We start from the raw sequence: 14480 nt of genomic DNA on the forward strand, positions 1-14480 counted from the left end.
CTTAAGTGATCATTTAAGGTCAAGGATTCATCAAGAACTCCCATTTACCTGGTTCTCTAGGTCTTCATTGGGCACGAATTGAAAGGGAATAACACGGCCCTCCTGGAGTTGAGTTTGACGCTCTAGACTGGTCCTCTATGGTCCTCTCACCTGTCCATCTCTTCCCCCCAGGTTTCCCCAAGACCTTCCCTCTGGACAACTCGCTGTTTGACAGCTGGCTGGCCCAGTCGGTGCAGATCACGGCTGACGACATGCTGAGCCAGTGGGCCCTGGACGCCGGGCAGCACCGTGACAAGACGGCCAGCTTGCTGTCTGACCAGCTGCTGCAGGGAGAGGAGAGCCTGCTCAGCCTTATGATGGACCACTCCATGAAGTCCACCTGGAAAACCCCTCAGCTGGGCCGCAAGACCCGGGGCAAGCCCAGAGCCCGGGCCCAACACTCCCCCGCCGCAGCAACCACCCCGCCTTCTGCCACCGCTGTCAGTCCCACTGCTGCTGCCACCGCCTCCTCCACAGCCACAGCCAAGGGGACTCTGCCGGCAGATGACAGGCCAGGCCACGGGGCCCGTAGAGGGGAGAGGTCCCGGGGCTCCAAGGCCCTCCACCACCACCACCACCACCCCCAGACCAGGAGCACTGAGGCACCACTGGACCCGCCGCCGCAGCCGCCCACCTCCAAAATGGACTCCTGTCACATCTCGGAGGAGCGCGGCCCCTGGGACAACCTCACTGGTACAGGGGCAGCGTCCGCCCCCACGCCGCCCCCTCTGGCCTCCTGCTCCCCCCCACAGCCCTGCATTAGTCCCGGGACAGTGCCTGAGGGGAGGTCAGGGGGGGGTCTCGGTCACCGCACGGCCCTGCGCCTCCGTCTGCCCCGGCAGGGTAAGTCCCGGGGGAAGGGCGGGGGTGGAGGGGGGAAGGAGGTGGCAGAGCGTCCCCTGGATAGGGAGAGAGAGAGAGACCCCCACCCAGTGAAGGAGACGTCGTCGCTGCTGGACCCCGAGACGGATGGCTACTTCTCTGACGCCGAGCAGAGCGACTCGGACACGCACTCCAGCGGCCGCAAGCTCCGCCTGGCCCAGTTGCATTCTGGGAGCGAGGACCTGCTGAGGAGGAGCGTGCTAGCGTTGTAGAAAAAAAACTGAGACGCTCTCTCACACACAAACACACACACACACACACACACACCATCGTCCAGAAGACACAGTGATTTCTCAGACTGACCGGAGCGCCATCCCAGCTCCCGCTACCATGGCTACTGTCTGTCTGTCTGTCCGTCTGTCCGTCTGTGCTTTTGATATTATACATGCCGTTCTTTTCTCTCTAGATCGCTTTAATGAACCAAATCTCTGTACTTCACTAGTCCTAAATCAGTCTCTCTGCTCTGTTCTGGGGATTTGAACGTAGCTGTTAGTCAGATAGCTACATACACAACGAGACCCTAGATGTTAGTAGTGCTTGTTAAAGTAACAAATGCTGTATGATGACGTAAGAAGACAAAGAGGAAATGGATTTTGGACAATGTTACATTTGAGGTTTTATTTTGAAGTATAGCATGGCGGTGACCCATGTCATCAACCCTTCCTAGTGGTGTGGTCAGTGGTGACTAGCCGCTAGCATTGGGGCGAATACTTTGTGGGCATTATAAGCTGGTTCAGACGAATCTCTTCCTTTCTCTTGACGTAAGATGGATCCCGCGAGGCGATTCCTGGGATCTGATGTTTTTAAAAAGCCTTTCAGTTCAGCATCATTCTGAGAAATGTACAGAAAATATCAAACGAATATTAGCCTTTTAAAAGCACAAATAGCTAACGGGAACTGTAACACAAACATTGCGGCATAAACACGCACACTCTTTCAGACATGCACACCAGACACATTACACAAACATTACACACACACACACATACTCACACATACTCTAAACGACTCTGTCTGCATCCAGCCGTTGTAGAAACACACTGGTTGATAATTACGTCAGCTCTTCACTGACTCCTCCCTCATCTTCCGTTTGGGCCTGAATCATTGGAGAAACAGTATTTTATCGTGTGCCTTCTGTCGCTCCCCCAAAATAAGTTTATCAATCACTTCTATGATCAGATTTGTTACAATCAAAAAAGGAACATCTGTTGTATTGGCCATCAAGCGTACTGAAACAGAGGGCTTCTCAGACCTTAATTGTAGTGCCTAAAAAAGATATGTAAATGCAGCTTTTGCCATTTAATCAACCCAACCGCAAAGCCACACAGTTCTACCATATTTGTGCAAAGTGCTGCCCCAACAAAGCAACTTCTGGAGTCGTTGTTGCTCCAGTCAGACGAATCGTATATAGTCAGCTACAGCACAGAGTTCTGGATTCTGACTACTTTTTTGAGTTCTTTGTAAATTTATGTTTTTGTTTTTTGTTTTCGTCTCAGAGAGTTGTATTTTGTACTAAAAGCGGTCCACAGTATTTTCTCAGGGTTTAAAAAAAATATATACAAAAAAAAAATGTTTTTGAAGGCGACTAAGAAGGGTTGAAAATGTATTGAAATCAAAGTTAATCCGTAAATATATAATACCATATACAGCCTTTTCTACATATGATGGGTATGTATAGAAAAGGTTCCTTTGGCAATGCTCACTGTTTAAACTCTGACTACTACTGTGCTGAGAGCTTTTCTCATGTCTCAGTCAGTACACTACTACTACCCACCTGGCTGTCTCCTGAGTTGATAATGCCAAAGAACAGTGTGTATAACAGACAGGGCACCATGCACTTACTCTGTCTGCCTCCCAAAATGGCACCCTATTCCCTGCTTAGTGCATAAGGTGCCATTTGTGACGCAGCCTCACTTGGGAGTTGTGCATTGCTCAGGCCTGCGCTGGCATGGTGTGACTCGGCCTTTTTAAAGGGGGGGGGGCGGCGTCCTGACACCCACCACCACTATTCCACCTTGGACTCTCCCATTCCCTGCTCCCACAGGTGTGTTACTTACTGGCCCTCTGTGCCACTGACCTACTCTGGATGGAGTGGCCTACCCCCCCCAACCTGGAGAGAGTTGAATGCTGCTGAACCGTGTGTGGATGGGCGGCTGATGGCTGAGCCCGCTGACAACCCCCAGCGCTGGTATAACAGGGTCGTAATGTAGACTCGTTTTGTATGTTTGTTTTCCTGTCCCAGAGGGGACACAAGGATTCAGGATGAAACTTCCTAAAGCAGCGTATTGGTCAGGTGACACTGTCTGTCTACAGCCAGTCTGGCTCCTTCCTTTCCATCCACCGTAACCCTTGGAGGCAGACCATTACAACCATAGAAACAGAATGAGTAGCACATTCTATTCATTCGTATTCTACAATCACATCATAATACCATAAGAGCAACAATGCTCATCGTTGTCTGCAGATAGGTCGTCGGGGTGGGTGAGTGGGGTTTAGCACTGTAGCAAACCCACAGAATCCACCCCACCACCTAACCGTTTACGTGTTGCTAAGACAATGAAATGGAAACTTGGTTTCAATATTCAATAGATACACAGATTTAGACTAGGCTGTGTTTTAGATGGGACCCTTCATATACGGCCCCCAACGTAGTAGAAAACAGGTTGTTATTATTATTATTGGAGAGGGGCGTCTACGCCCTCTTCCTCCGCTTCTTTTCAGAAACCGTAGGCTGGAGTTCTAGTGAGGTGGTGAGGTATTTCGGTCCAGCAGGCAGCAGGTGACAGCACTTTTCATGCAGACGTATGGATGGATGGTATTATCCTACAGAGTGTGGATGGATGGTATTATCCTACAGAGTGTGGATGGATGGTATTATCCTACAGAGTGTGGATGGATGGTATTATCCTACAGAGTGTGGATGGATGGTATTATCCTACAGAGTGTGGATGGATGCTATTATCCTACAGAGTGTGGATGGATGCTATTATCCTACAGAGTGTGGATGGATGCTAAATTATCCTACAGAGTGTGGATGGATGGTAAATTATCCTACAGAGTGTGGATGGATGGTAAATTATCCTACAGAGTGTGGATGGATGGTAAATTATCCTACAGAGTGTGGATGGATGGTAAATTATCCTACAGAGTGTGGATGGATGGTAAATTATCCTACAGAGTGTGGATGGATGGTAATTATCCTACAGAGTGTGGATGGATGGTATTATTATTATCCTCCCCAAGCAGGGTTTCTTTGCCCCATTCCCGATGACCCACCTGGTTTGCATGTTTTATTCCAGCCCTACAATAACGGCCATTATTCTGCTAATCAAATTGATGATCAGTTGAATAGGTTGCGTTAGTGCTGGGCTGGAACAAAACGTGCATGCAGACGGCGGGTTCCCCTGGAATTGGGTTGAGAAATGCTGCTTTGGCGTTTGCTGTGGATGAATGTCCTCGTGCTGTTCACCGTACCGCCCAGCTGCTGCTGCTGTTGTCTGTAGCGCGACAAAGCCGTCGCCACACTAACAGAACACAACGGCGACGTCATTGAAAAGGATCTCCTCCTCTGTGTTAGTTGCTTTATCCCTTAGGGAACTGGTTCACGGCTGTAGTCGTTTGACTGCCGTTTACTTATGTTTATTTTTATGCACCAACAATAATGTAGAATACTGTACTAGAAACCCTTTTTGTTTCCGTGTTAAAAGCCTTCGCAAGCTGTTTTTGTAACGCTTCAGCCGCGGCTCATATAACTAGAATGCTGACTCATAATCAGACCGACTGCTTCCTTACTAGCGCTTCTCCGACCGTCGACTGACTGCTTCCACACTGGGAAGTAATGGTTCCAATCCAACACCCGCCCCGCAGACCAGTGCTCTCACTTCCCTCCCCTTCAGTGTTTCCGACGGCCCGCCTCAACTCCTTCAGAGTTTTGAAGCACGGGCGAGTCAAAGGAAGAAGCTTTAAGGACAAATAATGACGTACATGTGTTGTGTAATGGAGAGAGCGTTTGTCACTGCTGCCGCTCTGGGCAGAAGAGGGAGAGAGGGAAACACTGGTGGAGGGAGAGAGAGAGAGAGGACAGTTTGTTCTTTCCTCTTAGTGTTGGCACCCTGTCCACAGTGAACTTAACAGACAGGGAATCTAAACAACAACCCTCCCTCTCTCTGTCCCTCCCTCCCTCTCGGTCTTCCCCCCTCTCTGTCCTTCCCTCTCTCTCTCTGTCCTTCCCTCTCTCTCTCTGTCCTTCCCTCTCTCTCTCTGTCCTTCCCTCTCTCTCTGTCCTTCCCTCTCTCTCTGTCCTGACATCTCTCTCTGTCCTGACATCTCTCTGTCCTGACTCTCTCTCTCTCTCTCTCTCTGTCCTGACCCCTCTCTCCCTCTCTCTCTGTCCTGACCCCTCTCTCTCTCTCTCTCTGTCCTGACCTCTCTCTCTCCCCCTCTCTCTGTCCCCCTCTCTCTGTCCCCCCTCTCTCTGTCTCTCCCCCTCTCTCTCTGTCCTTCCCTCTCTCTCTCTCCCCCTCTCTCTCTGTCCTTCCCTCTCTCTCTCTCCCCCTCTCTCTCTGTCCTTCCCTCTCTCTCTCTCCCCCTCTCTCTCTGTCCTTCCCCCTCTCTCTGTCCTTCCCCCTCTCTCTCTGTCCCTCTCTGTCTTTCCCTCTCTCTGTCCCTCCCTCTCTCTCTGTCCCTCCCTCTCTCTCCGTGTCCCTCTCCCTGTGTCTGTGTCTCCCTCTCTCTGTCCTTCCCTCTCTCTGTCCTTCCCTCTCTCTGTCCTTCCCTCTCTCTGTCCTTCCCTCTCTCTGTCCCTCCCTCTCTCTCCGTGTCCCTCTCCCTGTGTCCCTCTCCCTGTGTCTGTCTCCCTCTCTCTGTCTCCCTCTCTCTGTCTCCCTCTCTCTGTCCCCTCTCTCTGTCCCCCTCTCTCTGTCCCCCTCTCTCTGTCCCCCCTCTCTCTGTCCCTCCCTCTCTCTCTGTGTCTCCCTCTCTCTCTGTGTCTCCCTCTCTCTCTGTGTCTCCCTCTCTCTCTGTGTCTCCCTCTCTCTCTGTGTCTCCCTCTCTCTCTGTGTCTCCCTCTCTGTGTCTCCCTCTCTCTGTGTCTCCCTCTCTCTGTGTCTCCCTCTCTCTGTGTCTCTCTCTGTGTCTCCCTCCCTCTCTGTGTCTATCTCTGTGTCTCCCTCTCTGTGTCTCCCTCCCTCTCTCTCTCTGTGTCTCCCTCTCTCTGTCTCCCTCTCTCTGTGTCTCCCTCTCTCTGTGTCTCCCTCTCTCTGTGTCTCCCTCTCTCTGTGTCTCCCTCTCTCTGTGTCTCCCTCTCTCTGTGTCTATCTCTGTCTCCCTCTCTGTGTCTCCCTCCCTCTCTCTGTCTATCTCTGTCTCCCTCTCTGTGTCTCCCTCCCTCTCTCTCTCTGTGTCTCCCTCCCTCTCTCTCTCTGTGTCTCCCTCCCTCTCTCTCTCTGTGTCTCTCTCTCTCTGTGTCTCCCTCTCTCTGTCTCTGTCTCTCTCTGTCTCCCTCTCTGTGTCTCCCTCCCTCTCTCTCTCTGTGTCTCCCTCTCTCTGTGTCTCCCTCCCTCTCTCTCTCTCTGTGTCTCCCTCCCTCTCTCTCTCTGTGTCTCCCTCCCTCTCTCTCTCTCTGTGTCTCCCTCCCTCTCTCTCTCTCTCTGTGTCTCCCTCTCTCCCTCTCTCTGTGTCTCCCTCTCTTTCCGTCGCCCTCTCTCTGTGTCTCCCTTTGTGGGGCTCACAAACATAAAGAGCAAACACTTCTCTGTTTTCACTGGAGCTGGGATTATTTACTTTCTCTGGTTTTGTTTTATATGCAGAACCAGAGAGAAGTTGATTTGATAGGTGGGAACTGCATAGCCAGTAGTGAGTGTGTTTGTTTTAGTGGCTGTCCGAGTCAATGCTTGTGTGTGCGTGCATGTTTGTCTGTGTCTGTCGAGTCACGAGTGTGTGTGTGTGTGTGTGTGTTGGCTAATTGAAGTTAAAATGGTCAGGCCGGCTCCCCAGTGGGCTGATCAGCGTGCAGCTGAAGCCTGGGAGAGACCTTTTGTTCTCTCACTTCCTCCATGGAGAACACTCACAGAAACTAACCGCTGCTCTCTGGCAACACAGCGTCTGTATCTCAAATGGCATCCTATTCCCTATTATAGTACCTACGGCCCTGGTCAAAGGTAGTGCACTATGAAGGGAAAAGGGTGCCATTTAGGATGTACTCGAGCTATTTATGACCAGCAGGGTCACAGAATGTGTTCCTCTCATTAAATTCAATAGCATTTCAAAATGTTCAAGTTCCACAGTTCAAACAACTTGCTCCCATGTTTGTTTGCGACTTTCGTTCCGTGACTTGTATGAATCCATTTCCAGGAGAGAAGGTTTATCCATGACCATCGCTGCTTCTCCTAAGGTCGGACTAATTTACCGGTTGTGTCTCTGCAACAGAGCCGAGCTCTGATGCTTAGCAGGTTTTGTTTTTTGTAGTTGATCTGGCATCACTTTGCTGCCTCCAAATTCAGGCTACATCACAAACGGCGCCCACTTCCCTATATAGTGCGCTACTTTTGACCAGGGCCCCATAGGGCTGTGGTCAAAAGTAGTGCACTATGTAGGGAATGGGGTGCCTTTTCTGACGTTGACTTACACCGGCACTAATTGGTCTTTTGACCAATCACATCAGATCTTTTTTCAGATCTGATTGGTCAGAAGACCAATTAGTGAAAAAAATATATCAGAATCGGGCCTGTAAACGCAGCCAATATGCCTGTCCTGTATCTCCTAATGGTCACATGCATCATTTTGATAGGAGTACGTGATCTCTCTGATCAAAGCAGACTCTGACATGGTTCCTCCTCCCTCTACCACGTGGCTGTCTTATTTGTTCTTAAAAGGCGCTGAAATCTCTGCTGCCGTATACAATTCAATTCCACACCCAATTAGGCTCGATCTGCATCAGTTCTACAATACGATAATATGAATGTTGCAGGAGTTTATCCTTCTGTATTCTTTGTTTCAAAGAATGTTGTGCCATTTGTTAATAGCAAAGAGAAATATTGAACATATATTAAAAAGAAGAGCTATTTTAAATTATTTTTTGGCTTTTTTTGCAATATTTATTTTCTTGTATTAGTCTTTGTAGGAAGAAAAACAAAAAATGTATTTTTCATTAGTGCAAAAAACTATTTTTTTCCTTTTTGTACACTTTCAATGTTAAGCAAAACGTTAAAAAGCAATATGATGATGTTCCATGTGACTGTATCTGCATGCTGTTTGTGTTGCCTTGACGACGGCTGCGTCCACTATGTCCTCCCCTCCTCCCCCCGGCACTATGGTGTGGTTGACCAGTGTAGTCAATAAAGCAGTGCTTTCTGTGTACCCATGCTCTGGACCGTCTCTCTGTTCAGTTCACCATCCCAGGAGCTCATTTTTGAGGGGCAATCTGGGATTCAAATAACAACAAATATACTCCGCCACTTTTTTTGGTGAACAGTTGAGGGACGGGGTACGACAGTTGAGGGATGGGGGTACGACAGTTGAGGGATGTGGGGTACGACAGTTGAGGGATGGGGTACGACAGTTGAGGGATGGGGTACGACAGTTGAGGGATGGGGTACGACAGTTGAGGGATGGGGTACGACAGTTGAGGGATTGGGTACGACAGTTGAGGGATTGGGTACGACAGTTGAGGGATGGGGTACGACAGTTGAGGGATTGGGTACGACAGTTGAGGGATGGGGTACGACAGTTGAGGGATGTGGGGTACGGCAGTTGAGGGATGGGGTACGACAGTTGAGGGATGGGGTACGACAGTTGAGGGACGTGGGGTACGATAGTTGAGGGATGGGGTACGACAGTTGAACTAAGCTCATTTCTAAGTGATATTCTTAAAGAATCAATGGCTGTTAATCATTGAATTAAAAGTTTTAAAAAATGGATGTACTAATCCCAGATTGCCTCTTTTGATTCAGTCAGACGGTGTTGAATCAATCTGGGTCTCTACAGACGGACCCAGAGGTAACTAGATACTCAATTTTACATGTACTGTAGGTTGAGAGATAAAGGGACAGTAAAAGGTGACGCTTGTGCCATCAAACCCCTGAAAGTTATCCAGAAGGTCGCAGCCTGGATTTAAACCTACCCAAGTTCTCCCATGTCACCCCGCTCCTCCGACCTAATCCATCAGCTTCCAGCCTGGATTTAAACCTACCCAAGTTCTCCCATGTCACCCTGCTCCTCCGACCTAATCCATCAGCTTCCAGCCTGGATTTAAACCTCCCCAAGTTCTCCCATGTCACCCCGCTCCTCCGCCTACTCCATCAGCTTCCAGCCTGGATTTAAACCTCCCCAAGTTCTCCCATGTCACCCGCTCCTCCGCTCCATCAGCTTCCAGCCTGGATTTAAACCTCCCCAAGTTCTCCCATGTCAGCTTCAGCTTCCAGCCTGGATTTAAACCTCCCCAAGTTCTCCCATGTCACCCCGCTCCTCCATCAGCTTCCAGCCTGGATTTAAACCTCCCCAAGTTCTCCCATGTCACCCTGCTCCTCCGCCTACTCCATCAGCTTCCAGCCTGGATTTAAACCTCCCCAAGTTCTCCCATGTCACCCCGCTCCTCCGCCTACTCCATCAGCTTCCAGCCTGGATTTAACCCTCACCAAGTTCTCCCATGTCACCCTGCTCCTCCGCCTACTCCATCAGCTTCCAGTTGAAGCTCACATCCCCTGGTGTTTGCCTACGGACCTGCAAGGGGAATGCCCCTCCCTACCTTCAGGCTATGCTCAATCCCTACTCCCCAAGCCGGGCACAATCCACACAACTCTGGTTTCGTGGCCCTCCAACCTCTACAGGGGTCACCTCTGCCCAGTTAAAGCTTTTCTCTGTCCTAGCTGCCCCCCCCCCCCCCCCCCCCCCCTCCCAGTGGTGGAACAAGCTTCCCCTTAACATCAGGACAGCAGAGTCCCTGACAACCTTCCTAAAACTTCTGAAATCTCTTCAAAAAGGATCTTAAACCCCAAGTCACCCCTGCCCCCTTCACCTAGCTATCTTAAGAGGAATGTACTAATTGTAAAACGCTCTATTATATACGAAACATCCCAAGTTGTAGCTGAAGGTGATGAACAAGTTGCTATTAACACATTCATCTTCAGGTGAACATAACCATAGTATCCTTATACAGCTAGTTCCTCTGTGTTTGATAGCTCAATACTGTAGCTCACTATACCATGTGCCTATGTCAACCGTTAACATTTCCAGGTAACATCAAAACCAAAAACATGGCGTCCTTTAAAGACTTGACGAAGCAGAGAGAATCTTTCTAACAAAATGTTCATGGACTGCTGCCGTGTTCCTGTCAAATGTACACCACTTTTAGACACTTTTACAACTCATTTCCCAGGACATCCAGTAAGCAGAATAACTGGGTAGGAAACATTTTCATCCCAAATGGCACCTATTCCCTGTGCACTCCTTTTGACCAGACTGCACTATATAGGGAATAGGGTGCCATTTGGGACGGACCCAAAGGGTAATTTATCCAAATCATCCTTAAAAGTATCCGAAATCGTCTGTTCCCCTCCTCAAATGCCGAATGTTAAGAGCGTGACCTTCAGTGTTCTCTGGGAAGAATTAGGGTCTCCCGCTGCTCTTAAAGAAACTAGCGTTGGCTTTGTGGAGGACTTGTTTAAAGTGTCCTTACCCACCAGCGCGCAGGAAATTAAAGAGAGTTTATTGTTGTTCATGGCTTGGGTCCAGGGCACTTTGCTGTAAGTGACGTACTGTATTACTTCCCCAGTAAATATCCACCATGGCAGGACAGTGCTGTCGATCAAATCTACATTTTGAAAACTAGTAGTAGAGCAGCTATATTGGGGGTAAACTTGTGTGTGAATTGAAAAGACCAATTTAAAAGTTGGTTGATTTTAAAAAGTAGTATCTTGATAGTCGCACAAAAGCATAAGGCCACCATTTAAATATTTTTTAGATTTTTAAATAATTATTTGATACCATCACTGCTGGTTAGACTCATTGCTACCTCTTAGCTATGTCTGTCTATATGAAGAAACAGTTGGTAAATGTGATATGATTATGGCACTGTAATGTGGACAGTTGCCATGTTGGTGAATAATCCCCCATGACCTCTTCTGACTCGTCTGTAACGTTCTGTCCAATACAGAAACAGATTGCAGTTGAGTCATCCAGCCACACGAGGGGGCAGCTGTCATTTTGTCTCCTGCAGGTGGACAGCTGGGGAAAAAAAACTCACTTCTGAGGGGCATTAGTTGCCAATTTATGTCAATGCTACGGCTGGGCATCCCTTAACATGGCGGTGTGGGAGGGAGGGGCTGCTACCATGATGTCCACATCAACCGGCCTGACTTTATGGCCCAGCATATTCAACTGTTTTGGAGTAGACGAGGCAACTAGAGAACACTGTTCTGCCAGAGCGGATCTGCAGAGTGGAAGCCGGACGGGAGGAGTTGACAGTGAAACACTCAACGAGTGACCTCTTGTGGCCATATTAAATTACATCAAAATGAATTACTAGGCCACAGTACACGATTGAGGACAATTACAATCTTGTCCTAATTTTGAGTGGAGCTCTATTGACAATCACAAATCCGATACTGGATCTATATTGTTAACCCAAACTAACACTTTCAAAGATGGCTGTCCCTGTAGACTTAAGTCAAAGTGTTTATTAAGCTGTAGAGTAGTAGATTAACAGGTCGTTCCACGAAGAGTGCCTTTTGAGTCCATTTTATATTTACGGGTTCAAGCAGTGAAGCTGGGTGAAACTCTACTTGTTGGCGTTCATTATTCTGGTTCTCCTCAAATTTTGTGGGAAAAAAAATGCTAATTCCTGTGAGATGGTAAGGCCTAGAAGGGTGCAACTTGGCATGATGGTAAAGGCCCACGGGCCTCAGCCTCTCGTGATGCCGTTTGGCCAGATGGTGGTGCTATAACAAGCAATTTAAAGCAAACTTTGAAAGGTCATGGCCCTCACCCCGTTTGACCTAGAGTCATGAAATTTGGTACATAGATCCCTCTCCTCACAAGAAACAAATTTGCCTCATGGACTCATAAGGTCTGCCAAGATGGATCTTCTGCTATTAAACATTTTGTGAAAAGCACTTAAAACAGTACTATTCTGTCACTGAATGACCGATCTACACAAAACTTGACATATAGCATCTGTGGACCAAGGTCTCTAACCACATCATTTTCCAGGTTAGCATCTCAAACAACATGGCCACTACATATGAATAACCACTCACGTGGGCGTGGTCAAGCACACAAACGCATATAAATCACACACAGATATAACAACAGTAGATACACATGTTCCAAACGGTGTCAAGACTCAACATATGCAAGTACTTTCAGATCGATCACACGCTGGCGCTATAACTGGCGCATGTTTATATCTCTTGATCGGTTTGACTCCGAGTGATTACATTTGGCACATATGTTCGATGATGTGTCTAGCTAACCTGGAGAGTGTCTTTCATTTTGGCCTTTTGGTGGCGATGTTAGACATAAAAATAAATGCTACAGACTCATTGGTTTGTAGCGGCCATCTTGGTTGAGCAAGAACATTGGAAGATATTGTGTTTAAAGACATGCATCCGTAGGTTAAACATACCTAATTAGGTCCAGCGGTTCTGAAAAAGAAGATGTTTAAAGTAGTCCACATCATAACATATTTAATGAAGTGCCCTTTAATATAGACCACATAGAGGATTCTGTTTTTTTTTACAGGAATAAAGACTTGCTTCAGTGCCAAAATTCAGCATTCTGACTTGTCCCTCCATGACATCTAGGAAAATGTTAACCCACTTAACCCCAGGAAGCCCTAGTTATTTTTTGGCTTTGACAAAGTCATTTCTGAAGATTATCATTTATGTTATGAGCGATTCATTTACGTCTGTCCCTCATTTTAAGGTCAACCCTGTTACGTGAACTGAACTGTCATTTTATTATGGTGACCCTATTCCTTTTTACATACGAAATAAATATTGAACATTAATAGTCAAATCAATGTCAGTAAAATCAGTTTGAAGGAAACAGGAAACCACACACTGCTCTTGACAGTGTCACTGATCTCTAATAAGCTTATGTATCGGCCTCACGGCCTCTGTCAGAGCTTTTGTGAGTTTTGTGAGTAAAATCAGTGGAAAAGCAGGTTTAACTGGTTCTACTCTTTTTGGCTATTTTCTGGTGTTTTGCGAAGATTGAGCCGGAGGGTAGGGCTGGATGGAGCCGGAGGGTAGGGCTGGATGGAGCCGGAGGGTAGGGCTGCCATCTTAACCAACGGTGCTACTTGTTTGTTTTCTCGCATTGTTTGTAACTTGTTTTGTACATAATGTTGCTGCTACCGTCTCTTGTGATCGAAAAGAGCTTCTGGACATCAGAACTGGGATTACTCACCTCAAATTAGACACAGAGTTTTTCGTCAACGAGTTGGGCGCGTGAAGGATATACTACGGATACCCCACCAGGCCCAGATCCCCTTGATTCGCTGGAAAAGGAAGCGTAGGTGTTGCGGAAAGAGATCAGGATGCCTTGTGAGGATCAGGCGAAGAGTGGCTATCTGCCCTTGCCTTCCGTTCTGCTAGCTAACGTTCAATCACTGGAAAGTAATTGGGACGAACTGAAAGCACTTATATCCTACCAATTGGACATTTGAAAACTGTAATATCTTATGTTTCACAGAGTCATGGCTGAACGACGACATTAAGAACATACAGCGGGTTATACACTATCGGCAGGATAGAACAGCAGCCTCTGGTAAGACACGGGGCGGGGCCCTATGCTTATTTGTAAACAATAGCTGGTGCACAATATCTAAGGAAGTCTCAGGGTTATGCTTGCCTGAGGTAGTGTGGTCTATAGAGATAGAGATACTCCATCTACCTAGAGAGTTTTGATCTGTATTTTTCGTAGCTGTCTACATACCACCACAGACTGAGGCTGGCATTAAAACCACACAGCTGTATTCCACCACACGCAAACAGGAAAACGTTCATCCAGAGGCGGCACTCCTAGTGGCCGGGGACATTAATGCAGGGAAACTTAAATCAGTTTTACCTCATTTCTATCAACATGTTAAATGTGCAACCAGAGGGAAAACAATTCTAGACCACCTTTACTCCACACACAGAGACTCGTACAAAGCTCTCCCTCACCCTCCATTTGGCAAATCTGACCATAACTCTATTCTCCTGATTCCTGTTTACAAGCAAAAATGAGAGCAGGAAGCACCAGTGACACGGTCAAAAAAAATGTGGTCAGATGAAGCAGATGCTAAACTACAGGACTGTTTTGCTAATACAGACTGGAACAAGTTCCGGGATTCATTGTTCATCTCAGTCATGTCTGAGTTACTCAGTTACAACACATCAGTCACTGGCTTTATCAATAAGTGCATCGAGGATGTCGTCCCCACAGTGACTGTACGTACATACAGTTGAAGTTGGAAGTTTACATGCACTTAGGTTGTCATTAAAACTCATTTTTCAACCACTCCACAGATTTCTTGTTAACAAACTATAGTTTTGGCAACCTAATTGTTTACAGACAGA

General features: G+C 47.6%; 1 protein-coding gene across 1 annotated transcript in view; it reads left to right on the forward strand.

Annotated features, from left to right (window-relative positions):
• Positions 1-8277, forward strand: part of jade2 (jade family PHD finger 2) — a 149493-nt gene extending 141216 nt beyond the window's left edge. The window contains exon 12 of the mRNA XM_029627126.2: positions 172-8277. Within this exon, the coding sequence (XP_029482986.1) occupies positions 172-1133 (962 nt within the window). The 3' untranslated portion in view covers positions 1134-8277. The remainder of the gene's footprint in view (positions 1-171) is intronic.
• Positions 8278-14480: the final 6203 nt, after the last annotated feature.

Source organism: Oncorhynchus nerka, linkage group LG22, assembly GCF_034236695.1.
Source record: "Oncorhynchus nerka isolate Pitt River linkage group LG22, Oner_Uvic_2.0, whole genome shotgun sequence".
NCBI lineage: Eukaryota > Metazoa > Chordata > Actinopteri > Salmoniformes > Salmonidae > Oncorhynchus > Oncorhynchus nerka.